The 17,855-nt window shown below is 43.3% G+C and overlaps 1 protein-coding gene across 1 annotated transcript in view; it reads left to right on the top strand.

Annotated features, from left to right (window-relative positions):
- Positions 1–1,131: 1,131 nt before the first annotated feature.
- Positions 1,132–17,855, top strand: part of LOC126152088 (glypican-5-like) — a 1,110,366-nt gene continuing 1,093,642 nt past the window's right edge. The window contains exon 1 of the mRNA XM_049915984.1: positions 1,132–1,311. Coding sequence (XP_049771941.1) covers positions 1,132–1,311 — 180 coding nt within the window. The remainder of the gene's footprint in view (positions 1,312–17,855) is intronic.

Consider the following 17,855-nt stretch of genomic DNA (forward strand, 5'->3'; position numbering starts at 1 on the left):
TGCAAGCTTCTTCATCTCCCAGTACTTACTACAACCTACATCCTTCTGAATCTGCTTAGTGTATTCATCTTTTGGCCTCCCTCTACGATTTTTACCCTCCAAGCTGCCCTCCAATGCTAAATTTGTGATCCCTTGATGCCTCAGAACATGTCCTACCAACCGGTCCCTTCTTCTTGTCAAGTTGTGCCACAAACTCCTCTTCTCCCCAATTCTATTCAATACCTCCTCATTAGTTATGTGATCTACCCATCTAATCTTCAGCATTCTTCTGTAGCACCACATTTCGAAAGCTTCTATTCTCTTCTTGTCCAAACTATTTATCGTCCATGTTTCACTTCCATACATGGCTACACTCCATACAAATACTTTCAGAAACGACTTCCTGACACTTAAATCTATACTCGATGTTAACAAATTTCTCTTCTTCAGAGACGCTTTTCTTGCCATTGCCAGTCAACATTTTAAATCCTCTCTACTTCGACCATCATCAGTTATTTTGCTCCCCAAATAGCAAAACTCCTTTACTACTTTAAGTGTCTCATTTCCTAATCTAATTCCCTCAGCATCACCAGTGAATGTACTTGCGAAAGTGTATCATTGTACGAATATTGGGATGCGTGGAAGACTTTTAAACGGCGCTTTTGAAAGACTTGTAGAATTTAATTGACGGAAGTTTTCGTCGAGTATCTCAAGGTTTTGTGATACGGAAAAAAGGGAGTACTATTTTATTAAGGCTTTCATGTTTATATCAGCTGTGCTAGGAGTAATCTTGGTAGAGAGATTCGCAGTGCAAAGTTACTTCGCACCAGGGAGAACGGGGTACTTCGGCGGCGAGCGCAGTACGACGGAGCGCGTCTTGCACGTTGAACTTTTCAGCGGGAGGGATGCTGTAATGGTTAGCACGGCTCAGAAGAGGGCTGCGCTCTCCCGCTAATGGAGTATGGGACAGGAGACCCGAGTCTCGGAGGGGCGGTCCGCGACCGCACGCCTTTGATCCAATAGCAGTTTCCGTAATATCTCGGCCGTCCATACCGGTGCCTGGGAAAAGTTTGCTTAAACAAGAGCACCTCCCGCAGCTCGTAAAAGAAACTCACTCACCCCCTTATCCCTGCTCGCCTCTCCCTCCCGAAAATGGACGAGCTGTTTCTTGCCCTCGACCGGACGCAGCGGCCTGCCGGCGACGCCCATCCAATTAAGGAGCTCGTCTTTCGGAACTTCGGCGCCGGACAGGCGTTTGCCGATGACAGCCGCTACCTGCTGACCGCTGTCTCACTCACGCGCCGCAAACGGAAGGGCTGGAGCGGTCAAGACGTTAGACAAGTATTCGGAAGATGATCGTTTCGAAAATCAATCAGGCGACTCACATTTAGAATTCCTACTTCCTCTAAATTACTTCTAACTACCGAGCGAGATGGCGCAGTGGTTAGCACACTGGACTCGCATTCGGGAGGACGACGGTTGAATCCCGCGTCCGATTATCCTGATTTAGGTTTTCCGTGATTTCCCTAAATCGCTCCAGGCAAATGGATGGTTCCTTTCAAAGGGTACGGCCCACATCCTTCCCTCATCCGATGAGACCGATGACCTGGCTGTCTGGTCACCTCCCCCAAACAACCCAACCCCCAACTTCTAGCCGGCCGTGGTGGCCAAGCGGTTAAAGGCGCTACAGTCTGGAACCGCGCGACCGCTACGGTCGCAGGTTCGAATCCTGCCTCGGGCATGGGTGTGTGTGATGTCCTTAGGTTAGTTAGGTTTAAGTAGTTCTAAGTTCTAGGGGACTGATGACCTTAGAAGTTAAGTCCCATAGTGCTCAGAGCCATTTGAAGCCAACTTCTAGCTAAAATTGAAGTAATTCCTTACGCATAGTTTCTTTCTCCACCTTTGTTTACTCACAGTGAAACATATTTTCAGGAGAAACCAGCACATTCTAGAAACCAGCACATTTGCGAGGTATCGGACCCTACAATCGATTTAGCGTGAAAATTTGGGCCATTATTTTGATAGTAGGCAGCGACGATCTTCTGGACGTAGCTTTTGAACTTCGAGCGCACGGGTTGTTTGTGTTTGTCATTCGCTCCTGCCACGGGATGACAGTTAGAGCCCTCGTGGGACAATAAAAGAGATGAAAGGGGGAGGGGCGGGGGAAGGGAGTCGCATCTACCCAACGTGTTTTGAAATCTTGTTCTAGAACACATGTTATTTTACTTGAGAAAGAGGTAAATACATTGAAGCGGCAAAGAAATTGGTGTAGGCATGCATATTCAAATACAGAGAGATGTTAACAGGGAGAATACGGCGCTGCGTTCGACAACGCCTCTATAATATAACAAGTATCCGCCGCAGTTGTTACATCGTTTACTGCTGCTACAATGGCAGGTTATCATGATTTAAGAGAGATTGAACGTGGTGTTACAGTCGGCGCCCCAGCAATGGGACTTATCATCTCCGAGATAGTCTCTATTAGCGATTGGAGCTCTGGTATTTTCCCAACACAACTACGGCAGTTCACAACTGTTATACCAATGGTTTCTAGATCTACGTTCTTCCTGTGTTCGACCTGCATCATTTGAAATTGGGTCCCTTTTTGTGTTTCGGCGGCACCCTTTAACCTAAACAACCACCCAGTCCACGCCACACAGATTCAGTGTACAGACTACTGCGGGTAACGGATTCCTGACCACGCTACGGAGCAAGACGATGAATCTGCAACCTACAACATGGCAGAACCGTCTGAATCTCTGATTCAGACCTTCCACTCGGGTATGAACTACAGGTCCGCAACCGATCTTGTCGACTATGCGGTCGCAGGTCCAAATCCTGCCTCGGGCATGGACGTGTGTGATGTCCTTAGGTTATTTAGGTTTAAGTAGTTCTAAGTTCTAGGGGCGTTATGACCTCAGCAGTTGAGTCCCATAGTACTCAGAGCCATTTGAACCATTTTTGTCGACTATGCGGCAAAGCAGCTCTGCTTTCATCTCGCAAGCACGAGTGGCAGCCTTTACCACTTTAAACCAGAGAGAATGTCTTCCAGTTCAAAGCGACACACATCACTGGTACAGACGTTAGCCACCAACTGCAACTACCGAGCGAGGTGGCGCAGTGGTTAGACACTGGACTCGCATTCATGAGGACGACGGTTCAATCCCGCGTCCGGCCATCCTGATTTAGGTTTTCCGTGATTTCCCTAAATCACTCCAGGCAAATGCCGGGATGGTTCCTCTGAAAGGGCACGGCCGACCTCCTTCCCCATCCTTCCCTAATCCGATGAGACCGATGACCACGCTGTCTGGTCTCCTTCCCCAAACCAACCAACCAACCAACCAATTGCAACTGGCTGCGTCCTGTTCTCTTCAGGGCATCCAGAAGGACCGGTTCCATGTCTCGAGTGACTCCACCCTGTATTCACACTTTCTTCCCCTCCTTGGTAGCCGTGTTCCTGAGGGGTCACCTAGTGCGCCTAACATCGAGGATCATGTCGAAGTGGGGCATCATTAGAGGCAATTCTACTCCAATCAGTGACATTCCAGGTGGAATGTGCCCGACACCACTGGAAACGGATTTGTTGGCGTGCAGAGGTCAATGATAGTCTGCGCAAGCGGCGCCTTGAGGTCAGCTCTCTTTCTATTAATGGTCATGTGGTCACTAAATGATTCAAATGGCTCTGAGCACTATGGTCCCCTAGAACTTAAAACTACTTAAACCTCACTAACCTGAGGACATCACACACATCCATGCCCCAGGCACGTTTCGAACCTGCGACCGTAGCGGTAGCGCGATTCCAAACTGAAGCACCTGGAACCGCTCGGCCACAGCGGCCGGCACATGTGGCCACTGACGCACCATTTAACCGTTGGATAGATGATAATGATTGCACAGTCCTCACTATCTGTCATCTCTCTAGGTCGCCGCTTCCTTCTTGATGCTTTCGGCCACGGTTCACCCATTCCTGACAACAGCTTCGATTAGTGGCATATCTCCCTTTCAAATGTCGAGCGATTCGCGTATTACTTCAACCGGTTTCTTTAAGACCAACTACACGTTCTCTCTAAAAGGCGAATATCTGCGTATATCGTTCACGCATCTGTCTGCGAACCATACTTACTGTCCAACTTAGAACAGGGAATGAAATTCACGATAACTGTTTGTCCTGGCATCGACTTGTCCACTTTCTACCATCCCTACTAGCTAAGCGGTAAAAGTGCGATGCAGCTCCACACATTCCTCCATCGGCAGCCAAAGTTGTGCAGTTTCCATCGATACCTGGGTGTATGCCAATTTTTGACTAATTCGCTTAGTTCCTTCGCGTCATGTTTTATTTATTTTACTTTTTTATTTTACAAGACTATTTCACATGAAAAAAGAAACGCAGGGTTCAGTGATATGGGCACATAATGATAAACAGCGAAAGACCTGCTAAAAAGCCGGCCACTGTGGCCGAGCGGTTCTAGGCGCTTCAGCCGGGAACCGCGCTGCTGCTACTGTCGCAGGTTCGAATCCTGCCTTGGGCATGGATGTGTGTGATGTCCTTAGGTTAGTTAGGTTTAACTAGTTCTAAGCTTAGGAGACTGATGACCTCAGATGTTAAGTCCCATAGTGCCTAGAGCCATTTGAACCATTTTGAACCTGCTAAAAGGAATTTGAACCCGAACCTGGTAGGAAGAAGATCACAGGGAAAATAAGGAAACGCTGGATAGAAATTGTAAGATCAGATGTGGGGAGAAGGGACACAAATGAGCAAGTGGGCCTGGAGGAGTAAATGTTTGAAGACAGAAGGTCATCGTGAGCTCTTGTACACCACACCCTCCCACTGGCGTTGATGATGTTGATAATGATGTATTTCACAGTTGTGAAGATGAACGTGTTTTCACAAATCCTAATCTATGCATTTTAGGGCACATGTTTGTCGGACATATTTTTTGTTTTGTCCATAATACCATTCCTCAAAACATGGAAAACAAAAATCCTGCAGTAGAAGAAACTTTCTTTTACAGAATCGAAAGGTTCTGATGACCTCAGATGTTAAGTACCATAGTGTTTAGAGCCATTTGAAATGAATCGAACTTAAAGAAGTGCTCATAACTCGTAAGGTATGTATTTGAGAGTCCACATGCACAACACTTTCCTTGCTTCGAATGATGTTTCGTGTGATATCCTGGGACACTGACTTTCCTCCTGGAACTGAATCGAACAGCACATGTGGAGAACCTCGTGGAACGAGAGGATGTTTGGCGAACGGATTGGCCGGCCCTATCCCTCGACTTAAGTCCCACTGAACACGCGTGCATTGCGTGTGGGAGACGTATTGGGGTACGTCTACATGCAACGACGACCACCGAACAGCTATCAGCCGCACCTCTGGAGGAACGGAATGCCCCACCAACAAGAGCTCATTGCCAGCCTTGTGGTCAGCGTGAGAGTACGCTGCAGAGCATGCATTGCTGTCAATTGTGACCATACACCCCTATTCTGGACCATGTCCCTTCTTTTGTAGTGTCGAGGGAACCATCATAAATCACGATGACCACACTATAATTATTTCCTTCTAATAAAAATGTCATTTCTGTTCGTATCATTGCACATTCTATGTATGGTCCAGTGTTATCAAGCTGTGTTACTTGACCGCGAAAACTTGCGAAAGTAAGTTTCGTCCTTAAGTTTTGCAAACCAGTATATTATCTTTCCTTCTTTCCTCTTCCCTTGTGGCGCGTAAGAATAACGATCCCCTGTAAACTATAAAGGGGTAAGGCAAGGATGTGCTGCTCTCTCTCCTCTTATATTCAATGCTTACATCCAGGAAGTCACAGACCAAGTTCGAGAAACTACTGAGGTTGGGATAAGAATTAATGAGCAGAAGACAGAGATGCTACGTTTTGCAGATGATATTGCTATAGTCACGGAGACAAAAGAAGATCTAGAGGGAGTCCTCCGAACAATGGAAAAAATTCCATGCAATCAGTATGGAATGAGGATAAACAAGAAAAAGACTAAAGTGATGGTATGCAGTACAAGAGCAGAATATGAACCTCTGAGAATGATAATTGGAAGAGAGGGGCTGGAAGTGACAGAGGAATTTACTTACCTGGGAAGCAAAATCACAAGAGATGGTAGAAGCCGGAAACAAATTGCGACCAGAATACAAAATGCCAACATTGCATTTAATCGGAGAAGGAACTTACTCACCAGCAACATCAGTCTAAAAATAAGGAAACGTATCATGAAAGGTTTCGTTTGGAGTGTGGCCCTGTACGGATGTGAAACTTGGACAATTGGAAGAGAAGAGAGAAGACGGCTAGAGGCCCTGGAGATGTGGTGCTATAGAAGGATGATGAAGATCGGCTGGAGAGACAAAGTAACAAATGAAGAGGTGCTTAGAAGAGTACAGGAAACCAGTTCTCTGTGGAAGCACATCCAAACAACAAGAGACAAACTTGTAGGGCACATCCTACGACACAACAACATAATTCGAACAATAGCTGAAGGAGCTACTGAGGGAAGGAATCGTGGCGGGGGCGACCAAGGATTTCATACATGTAACGGATCATGAATGATGTTGGATGTAACACATACGTGGAAATGAGGAGGAAGGCAGACAGAAGAGAGGAATAGCGCTCTGCTGCAAACCAACGTCAGGGTTGAATACTGAAAGAAAAAGAAAATAATAAACAAACACTCTTTTTTGTAATCAATCTTGTGATTGTTTGAATGCGACCCGCCGCGAATCCCTCTGCCGTGCTAGCCTCTTCATCTCAGAGCAGCACTTGCACCCTGTGTCCACGTATATCTGTTGGATGTATTCCGATATCTACCTTCCTCTATAGTTTCTACCCTCTACAGGCCCTCTAGTACCACGGAAGTTATCCCCCGATTTCTTAACGCATGTCGCATCCTCCTCTCCCTTCTCCTTGTCACTGTTTTCCCTCCGTTCCTTTCTTCACCGATACTGCGGAGAATCTCCTCATGGCTTATCATATCAGTCAACTGATTCTCCGCTTTCTTCTGCAGCACTACATCTCAGTATTAATGTGGGTAGTTAGCTTTCTTTTCCGCGGAGTAGTTCTAGGTGTAGCACTCGCCATGCAGTGAGTATTGCTCCATCATTCCGTAGAAAAAGATTGTTAAAAATAAGCAGTACCAATTGTCTCTTTTGTTGGAACATGAGTTAATAAAATACCTGTTGTTGTTGTTGTGGTCTTCAGTCCCGAGACTGGTTTGAAACAGCTCTCCACGCTACTCTATCCTGTGCAAGCTTCATCATCTCCCAGTACCTACTGCAACCTACATCCTTCTGAATCTGCTTAGTGTATTCATCTCTTGGTCTCCCTCTACGATTTTTACCCTCAACACTGCCCTCCAATACTAAACTGGTGATCCCTTGATGCCTCATAACATGTCCTACCAACCGATCCCTTCTTCTAGTCAAGTTGTGCCACAAACATCTCTTCTCCCCAATCCTATTCAATACTTCCTCATTAGTTATGTGATCTACCCATCTAATCTTCAGCATTCCTCTGTAGCACCAAATTTCGAAAGCTTCTATTCTCTTCTTGTGCAAACTATTTATCGTCCACGTTTCACTTCCATACATGGCTACACTCCATACAAATACTTTCAGAAACGACTTCCTGACACTTAAACCTATACTCGATGTTAACAAGTTTCTCTTCTTCAGAAATGCTTTCCTTGCCATTGCCAGTCTACATTTTATATCCTCTCTACTTCGACCATCATCAGTTATTTTGCTCCCCAAACAGCAAAACTCCTTTACTACTTTAAGTGTCTCATTTCCTAATCTAATTCCCGACTTAATTCGACTACATTCCAATATCCTTGTTTTGCTTTTGTTGATGTTCATCTTATATCCTCCTTTCAAGACACTATCCATTCCGATCAACTGCTCTTCCAAGTCCTTTGCTGTCTCTGACAGAATTACAATGTCATCGGCGAACCTCAAAGTTTTTATTTCGTCTTCATGGATTTTAATACCTACTCTGAATTTTTCTTTTGTTTCCTGCACTGCTTGCTCAATATAGAGATTGTATAACATCGGGGAGAGGCTACATGCCTATCTCACTCCCTTCCCAATCACTGCCTCCCTTTCATGTCCCTCGACTCTCTTGTAACTGCCATCTGGTTTCTGTACAAATTGTAAATAGCTTTTCGCTCCCTGTATTTTACCCCTGCCACCTTCAGAATTTGAAAGAGAGTATTCCAGTTAACATTGTCAAAAGCTTTCTCTAAGTCTACAAATGCTAGAAAAGTAGGTTTGCCTTTCTTTAATCTAGCTTCTAAGATAAGTCGTAGGGTCAGTATTGCCTCACGTGTTCCGATATTTCTACGGAATCCAAACTGATCTTCCCCGAGGTCGGCTTCTACCAGTTTTTCCATTCGTCTGTAAAGAATTCGCGTTAGTATTTTGCAGCCGTGACTTATTAAACTGATAGTTCGGTAATTTTCACATCTGTCAACACCTGCTTTCTTTGGGATTGGAATTATTATATTCTTCTTGGAGTTTGAGGGTATTTCGCCTGTCTCATACATCTTGCTCACCAGATGGTAGAGTTTTGTCAGGACTGGCTCTCCGAAGGCTGTCAGTAGTTCTAATGGAATGTTGTCTACTCCCGCAGCTTTGTTTCGACTCAGGTCTTTCAGTGCTCTGTCAAACTCTTCACGCAGTATCATATCTCCCATTTCATCTTCATCTACATCCTCTTCCATTTCCATAATATTGTCCTCAAGTACATCGCACTTGTATAGACCCTCTAAATACTCCTTGCACCTTTCTACTTTTCCTTCTTTGCTTGGAACTGGGTTTCCATCTGACCTCTTGATATTCATACAAGTGGTTCTCTTTTCTCCAAAGGTAATTTTCCTGTAGGCAGTATCTATCTTACCCCTAGTGAGATAAGCCTCTACATCCTTACATTTGTCCTCTAGCCATCCCTGCTTAGCCATTTTGCAGTTCCTGTCGATCTCATTTTTGAGACGTTTGTAGGCCTTTTTGCCTGCTTCATTTACTGCATTTTTATATTTTCTCCTTTCATCAATTAAATTCAATATTTTTTCTTTTACCCAAGGATTTCTGCTAGCCCTTGTCTTTTTACCTACTTGATCCTCTGCTGCCTTCACTACTTCATCCCTCAGAGATACCCATTCTTCTTCTACTGTATTTCTTTCCCCCATTCTTGTAATTGTTCCCTTATGCTCTCCCTGAAACTCTGTACAACCTCCGGTTTAGTCAATTTATCCAGGTCCCATCTCCTTAAATACCCACCTTTTTTGCAGTTTCTTCAGATTTACTGTACAATACCTACAAAATCTAAATTCAATTTATATTTCATTATATTAAATGTAACAGTCCTTTACATTCTAATGTTTACTAAGGCACTAATGTTGATAAAGATTGGGGGAGAGTAGGGCACTGGGTTTCTAACTAAAATCTGATAACATTAAGAGGTAAACGTATCAGAAACGCTGGGAACCACTTCTCTAGAAGATACCGATCAGTTTTTCCGCCAAAACTTGAGCAGTGCCTAGTCTGTAAGGACGTCATCTTCTACACATAGTTTTTATTCATAAATGAAATTGCAGTAGTGGTGCCAGGAGGGCATCTGGAACAGACGGTATCGCCGTAAGATTTTATGTTGACTATACTACAAATATAGCACTATTCTTATCCATCATCTGTCAGAGATCATTGGAACGGCGGAAAGTTCCACGGGACTGGAAGAACACCTAGGTCATAGCAATCTATAAAAACGGTAGAAAATCGAATGCACATAATTAGCGGCCAATTTCACTGACATCGATTTGTTGCAGAATCATGGAATATATTTTGTGTTCAGACATAATGACCTTTCTGGACTCTGAGAAGTTCATCTGTAGAAACCAGCACGGTTTTAGGAAACAGCGGTCATGCGAGACACAGCTGGTCCTCTCTGTGCATGATATACAACAGGCTCTAGATACCGGCTACCAGGTTGATGCAATATTTCTCGACTTTCGAAAGGCGTTCGACTCAGTTCCGCACTGTCACTTGCTACAAAAAGTGCGCGCTTACGGTCTATCCGATGACATATGCGGTTGGATAGATAGTTTTCTAACAGATAGGAAGCAGTATGTCGTCCTGGTTGGGGAAACTTAAACAGAATGAAGCGTAACTTCATGTGTGCCCCAGGGCAGTCTAATAGGTCCGCTGCTTTTTACGACTTACATAAACGATCTGGTTGATCGTATTGACAGCGGCATTAGACTGTTTGCCGATGATGCTGTAGTCTACAGGAAAGTAGTATCACACGAAAGTTGTGAATAAATCAATGAGGATTTGCAGAAAATAAATGCGTGGTGTAATGAATGGCAGTTATCTCTGCGTATAACAAGGCGAAAATCCCCATTAATGTACAAGTGCATAATAAGCGCCCAGTCATTGGAAGCTGTAACATACGTATCTGGGTGTGACTGTTCGAAATGATCTCAAATGGAATGATCAGATTACGCAAGCAACGGGCAAGGCGAACTCTAGATTGCGGTTTATTGGTAGAATCCTGAAGCGATGCAGTCCTTCAACAAAGGAAATAGCTTAAAATACCTTAGTTCGTCCAGTCTTAGAGTACTGTTCGTTGGTATGGGACCCTTACCAGTTGGGTCTGATTAAAGAGATTGAGAAGAATCAAAGAAGAGCGGCAAGATTCGTTACTCGTACATTTAGCCTTCACGAGAGCGTTACAAATCTCATAGAAAGTTTGAAGTGGGACACACTTGCAAATAGACGGCGCGCTAAGCGGAAGGGGCTGCTCACTAAATTCCAAAATCCGATCTTCCCCGAGGATGTAGAGCATATATTATTACCACCAACTTTAATATCGCTCAATGATCACCATTTAAAGATAAGGGAAATTAGAGCTCGTACTGAGGCGTTCAGTCGTTTTTCCCCTCGCGCGATCCGCGAGTGGAGCAGAAGGAAGGAAATATGACTTTGGCGCGAATTGTGCACTCCGCCACACACCGCTTGCTGGCTAGCGGAGTATATACGTAGATGTAGAATTTTCAATATACAGACAAGCTTAATCTCTACTTTTTGACAGTAAATGTTATGGTATCACGTACCTACATCATCCATTGGTGACGTTACGATGGTAACGGAATTACATTGTTTCGTTCGATACCGATAGCAGTTGCATCAGATCGGTCGGGACCGATGGTGCACACCCGCTAAGCCACACCTCCAGTGGCTCCGTACCACGAGCGCCTCGATATAGGATCGCCGGCGGCAGTACCTCAGCCCCACACACGTTTGGAGACAGTTCGTTTTGGAACGGTATGAAGAAGTCGCCTAATCCTGCTACTACCCCATCATTGTTACTGTTGTGATAGCTGAAAGCTTGCTGCATTCTTTGTAATGGGTCCTCGTTGCCTTAACGAAATACAAGTTAGGTAAATCTTCTGTTTGCTGTGTTCCTTATTCACTAATATTTCTTTAAAGTCAGTACCACCATTAGACTGTTGTTTACTTACAGTGTTATATTTACACTTATACAATCATGATTTCGGCTTCAAAGTTAGACAATAACAGTGAAATACATAACAAGTGATATAACCGCATAAGAATCCATATTTGTGATGCTTACTTACCGATGTTATAAATTGCCTAAGATGGCATACTGTCGTATTAAAATACGCTATAAGACACATTGTCTAGGAGTAGATATATCTGGCAGAGTCTACTGCATTGTTCATTAATGAGTACACCATCTTGACTGAATGACACTTGGCTAAGTGTCAAATTGTCTTGGTCAAAGAAATTCCTGCTACAAGCAGGTGACCTTTTCTACTCTTTCGACTTAGTGTCCGGCAGGATAGGAAAGGTTAGGAGCAATTTATTTTCTTTGTTGGTTGTTAGATCTTTGCAGTACCTGTTTATCTTAGCATACAATGAAGTTGCCTGCTCATAAGCATAAAGAGTAACAAACCTCTCGATAATATTCGCTGCATCCATAAATATACCAGTCCAGCTAGTCATTGACGTTGTCTAAAGTACATTTTAGTAGGTAAATATACAGCTTTGTACGTGAAATTAACACATGGCCAACTCTAAGTTGTGTAATTTTACCTCAATTCAGAATTTACATCATATTAATAAAATGTCACTACTATAACATGTAAACAAGATTTATAGCACCAAGATTGCAGCCATATGTATCAATACCACAGTGCACTCACATTTGTAATTGTATTTCATCAACCATTAACAAATACTAGGATAATCCTACTCTTTATATTATGTTAAATTTAAATGTGCTAGCCGGCCGTTGTGGCCGAGCAGTGATAGGCGCTTCAGTCCGGAACCGCGCTGCTGCTACGGTCGCAGGTTCGAATCCTGCCTCGGGCAAGGATGTGTGTACTGTGCTTAAGTTAGTTAGGTTTAAGTAGTTCTAAGTCTAGGGGACTGATGACCTCAGATGTTGTCCCATAGTGCTCAGAGCCATTTGAACCATTTTTAAATGTGCTGTTTAACATGAAATCTTTTGATTCTTTTATTTGCTTCAATGTTTTTATGTACAAGACATGTTTTACATACCTGTGTTATTTGCACTTATTCCTAAGAAAATGTTACACCACATATAACAGGATTTACATACCTGATGATACGTACATCACAAATATCGCTTCGAACCTCACTGATTAATTAATGGGTGAGTAGAGTAAGTATTAATTCTGAATTGAGGTAAAATTACACAACTTAGAGTTGGCCATGTGTTAATTTCACGTACAAAGCTGTATATTTACCTACTAAAATGTACTTTAAACAACGTCAGGGAGTAGCTGGACTGCTATATTTATGGATGCAACGAATATTATCGAGCGGTTTGTTACTGTTTATCTTTATGAGCAGGCAACTTCATTGTATGCTAAGATAAACAGATACTGCAAAGATCTAACAACTACCAAAGAAAATAAATTGCTCCTAACCTTTCCTATCCTGCCGGACACTAAGTCCAAAGACTAAAAAAGGTCACTTGCTTGTAACAGGAATTTCTTTGACTAAGGCAATTTGACACTTAGTCAACTGTCATTCAGTCAAGATGGTGTACTCAGTAATGAAAGAAAGCAGTAGGTTCTGCCAGAAATATCGACTCTTAGACAATGTGTCTAATAGTTTTTTTTAGTACGACAGTATGCCATCTTAGGCAACTTATAACACTTGTAAGTAAGCATTACAAATATGGATTGTTATACGGTTATATCACTTGTTATGTATTTCACTGTTATCGTCTAACCTGCTTTCAGAAAACACTTGATAATGGCACTTTGAAGCCGAAATCATGATTGCGTAAGTGTAAATGTAACACTGTAAATAAACAACAGTCTAATGGCGGTACTGACTTTAAAGAAATATATTATGACTGTGGCCCCGCATTATGAAAAAATTCCAGAATAATAATTTCTGCTCCCGTCCAGCTTTTCTATTAAGACAGCGGCCACACTTCTATGTCGCTCACTTTTCCTTATCGTTGTGTACAAAGTCTTACGCTGCAAATGTTATCCGCGTCTCATACTCAAATATTTCAATCAGCAGTACAGTAATGCAGTGACACTCTTTTTTGCCTCTCTTGCTGTATTTTCACATTGTCTCGATCTTTTGTCGTTTTTTTAACGGAGAGTACCTTCCATTCCCCACAATCACACATTTTCAGGACCTCTCAAAACGTCCACGTTTTACAGCAGTCGTTTGTAGCCGGGAGAAAGTGGAGCTACGTACGATACGATGATAGGATCTGGTCACGGTGCGGTAATGGATTAGCTTAACAGGCCATTACCAGCGAACGCGGCGCTCCCCGTCTGTAAATCAAAGTCAGCTTCCCTTCCCTTGTGACGACAGAAGCGCGCCGGCCGGGCAGATAAAAGTGATACGTCTGACTGCTACAGGCAGCTGCTTTTCCGCAGGTTCACCTCAACCGGTAATGGAAATTGCACTGAGGGCTCCGGCTGTCATTCATCGTCTGGAACAGAGGAGTGGTAGTGGCAAGCTCTGTGGGACCAAACTGCTGAGGTCATCGGTCCCTAGGCTTACACACTACTTAATCTAACTTAAACTAACTTACGCTATGAACAACACACACACACACATGCATCCCCAAGGGATGACTCGAACCTCCGACGGGGGAAGCAACGCGAACCGTGGCAAGGCGCCCAAGACCGAACGGCTACCCCGCGCAGCTGAACAGAGAAGTAATCAACTATTAGATCACTGTACTTCCCAACAGAAAGAGCTCTGTTCCCTACTATTCCTACATAGCGCCGGATTGTTGTAACGTGATTTCGTTATTGTTTATAAGACGTCGTTTTCCTATTATGGCTGTAGCTCTGTGGGTGGTATACCTGACTATTTGACTTAGCATTCCGTCCTTGCAAAACCCTATTCGTACGTTAGTTCTAAGAAAATTACTGTCTGATTTATGAGATGCAGAACAATAATAAGGCGAAGAAATTTGCCTACTTTTCACACTGAGTGTCACTTATTTATCTTACCATTTCTGTTTCGTAATTTTGAAGCATGCATTTAACTGACAATGTCGGCTCCGTAATCGTTAGTAACTATTGTATTTTTTTGCTATTTTTAACTGTTTGGAAATTTTGTTTTGCTACGAAGGGCTGTTGATTATTGTTGATCATGAAATGAAAAAATATTTTCTTACATATTTCCGGATGGCACGAACTACTCTCGATTACGTTGTTTGTGCAGGTTGGTTTCTGGTTTATTCCGAATTTATGGGTACTCATAAACCTAAAAAATTAATAGAATGTTGTTTATGTAGTTTCACAATAGAAACGTCATTCGGATCTACACATTCAAGTTGCAATCGTTCTGGTAAAAAACATTACTCTGTCTCCACATGCCTCTTGCTGTAAATAATCTTGCTAGCAGTATTTGTAAGTTTTTTGAATAATTTGTTTTCAAAATCGAATAAAATTTTCCGGGTTTGTGACCGCATTGTCAATACGTAAAATTACCGACGTTTCGGTCACTGCTGCAAGTGACCTTCTTCAGGGTTTTTACGTTTAGAGGGGTGATAGCGGCGAAATGTACCGCAAAGTGCCGCATCAGCACTGTTTTGAATCTGTTGACTATTGCCATTCATGCTAAAGTTTCAGTAACGTCGGAATGCTTGTTTTCGTAAATGTAGTCGACGGGACGTAGAACCTTCATATTCTTCCCTCCCTCCTTTACTTTATTACCTACAAATAAACACTACCAGAGAATCAGTGGCAATTATATAATCTTCTCGTTTGTTTTCTATCTAAACGTGAAACTCAACGAGTGCTCAAGTAACACTTATTGCAAGGTTAATAGAGAGGTAGAGTGCTCAGTTGTCGGGGATCTGGGAAACCACAACAACAGCAGAGGGGCAAAATAGCTGCCTACTGAATCACGAAAGTCAGACACGCACCACTGAGCGTATTTGGCTGCGGACTATTCAAGCAGAATAGCTGACCGACCGTGTTTTATGGCGCACAAATTGCGCCGTCTTTTTTTAGTCACGAAATTGCAGTCACACAGGCGTGAGCACTCCATTTGTGGGAGACTGTTTGCGTCACTGGCAAGTGCTTTCACAGGCAAATAGTCCTATGTTTCCCTTGACTTTTTTCCCCGGAGGTGTTGGCCCATACCAATGGCTATTTTTGCGACTTACTGTTTGTAAAACTACCTGCGCATCATCAGATTATTTCTACTAGTTTTCGGATTTAGGTTGATCGTTACACATTTTTTGTATTTCTTGTGCAATTTCAACTTGTTCCTCATTTACGTTCTATTTTTGCTTTGCTCCGTAGACGCTGTGTTATATACCTATAACAGTTATTTAATTTTTTCTAAGGTTATCTGTCCATCTCTTATTTTCCCTACATATTAAAATTTTACAGACTGACTGCTAGTCCGTTTTTAACCTGCCATGTCAATCTTATGTATTGTTTTAACTGCTCGTTCCCTGTTCTTGCGGTTCGTTGATGTTTCAGTATTACCACGATACTTCATTTCGTGCTTCTCTGCGAGTGCACAAATGGTTTCGACATTGTGTTCCATTCAGTTTCCATGCTGTTTATACTTCTGTTTCTAGTCTTTTTCTGACACTTGTCTCAAACAGTTTTCGCATAGGCGCTGAAGACCTTGCTGTCGTGCGCCGATCCCAATATATCCACCACCACCAGTTCGCTTTTAATCTCTGTGGTTTGTAGTCAGTCATGCTTCTTCCGTGGAACACGCAACTGTAGATGTATCTCTTAATCCACCTATTAAAACTTTTAACACCCAGTTCTTTTCTGTTAGCAGTGTTTCTTTCCTACACTCATTCTCCAGTTACTTCATTTTTTTATTATCACGAAAGAGGTAAGGGAGTGCCACGGATACGTTCTGCGAATTGGGGTAGCAAGGCTTTGCGACGGGGTCTTCACCTGAAATTTCAATCACCAATTGTTTCATCAGAGTATGTTTTGTTGCTGCCCATTTACAAAGGGAGAAATGGTCGTCGTAATAAAATAAGGGTATCCTGAACGTGGTTCAATGATCCTCTGCCAGGCACTTAGTGTGAACTCCAGAGTAACGATGTAGATGTAGAAGCAACCATTCTTCCTAAGAGTGCCCTCTTTTCAGTTTGGAAATGTCTTCATCTGCTGTTATTCTTACAAGATTGTGCCTCTCTGCGTCAGTGAATTAACCACCTTTGTTACGTGCTATTTAGTAAAGTTTTTTTTTTCACCCATGTGTCACCTAGAGTTTTTATGTGGTCAACTTGACACAAATAAAGTTTCAGAATCCTTGGTCATAGCTGTGTTTCCTTCCTACACTCACTCTGCAGTTAGTTCGTTTCGTATTATCACGAAGCAGACTGTGTTTCATCAGTGAATACGTTCTAATATTTCTATTGTTCAAAGGTTTAAATCTGATTGTATCGTTTATGATCCATGTGCTTATTTCGAAAATGACTCGCACTATCATCAATACAGTCACGAGCAACAGAATTAGAGCGACTGCTACCCCTACAGCACCCATTTCGCTCTAATGATGATGGAATCCACGAGATGTGCACTCTACGAGGTACTGATACTGATAGCACTGAAAAGCAATTCTTATCCACGACCGCTCGATAGTCACTCCCAAGTCATGCAGATAGGACGAAGTCACAAGACTGCAGGGGCATGGCGTAGCCACGTGCTCTTCCCTCGTCTGCGATGCGATAAAAAGGGGCGGGGGGGGGGGGGTAAATCAACTTCGTATAGGTCTGCAGAAGCTGCCGAGGACTTCCAATACCACGTGACCTAATGACACAGCCACGTGGTAGCCGTGTATGGACACGCGGCACTTAGGAGGCTGAGCCCTGTTGCGCATAGGCTGCAAGTTGCTGCTTGCTTTACTCGCCACTAACACTCGCACTGTGTTATGACGTCGCTGGCCGCCATATTTCTTAGACGAGTAGTAGAGGAGAGTGGGTGAATTTGGCGCAGCGGCTAAAATGATGCACGCCAGCATGTCATTAACTGTGAGAGTTCGTCTTATCTGATCGGTGCTGTCACCTGGTGCTCAGTTATACAAATAAGCATATAGAACGAGGGAACCATTTCTTGTCAGTTGTCGCGCAAAGAATGGTTCAAAATGGTTCAAATGGCTCTGAGCACTATACGACTTAACTTCTGAGGTTCTTCAGTCGCCTAGAACTTAGAACTAATTAAATCTAACTAACCTAAGGACATCATACACATCCATGCCCGAGGCAGGATTCGAACCTGTGATAGTAGCGGTCGCTCGGCTCCAGACTGTAGCGCCTAGAACCGCACGGCCACTCCAGCAGACCGCAAATAATATG

This window comes from Schistocerca cancellata, chromosome 2 (assembly GCF_023864275.1).
Source record: "Schistocerca cancellata isolate TAMUIC-IGC-003103 chromosome 2, iqSchCanc2.1, whole genome shotgun sequence".
NCBI lineage: Eukaryota > Metazoa > Arthropoda > Insecta > Orthoptera > Acrididae > Schistocerca > Schistocerca cancellata.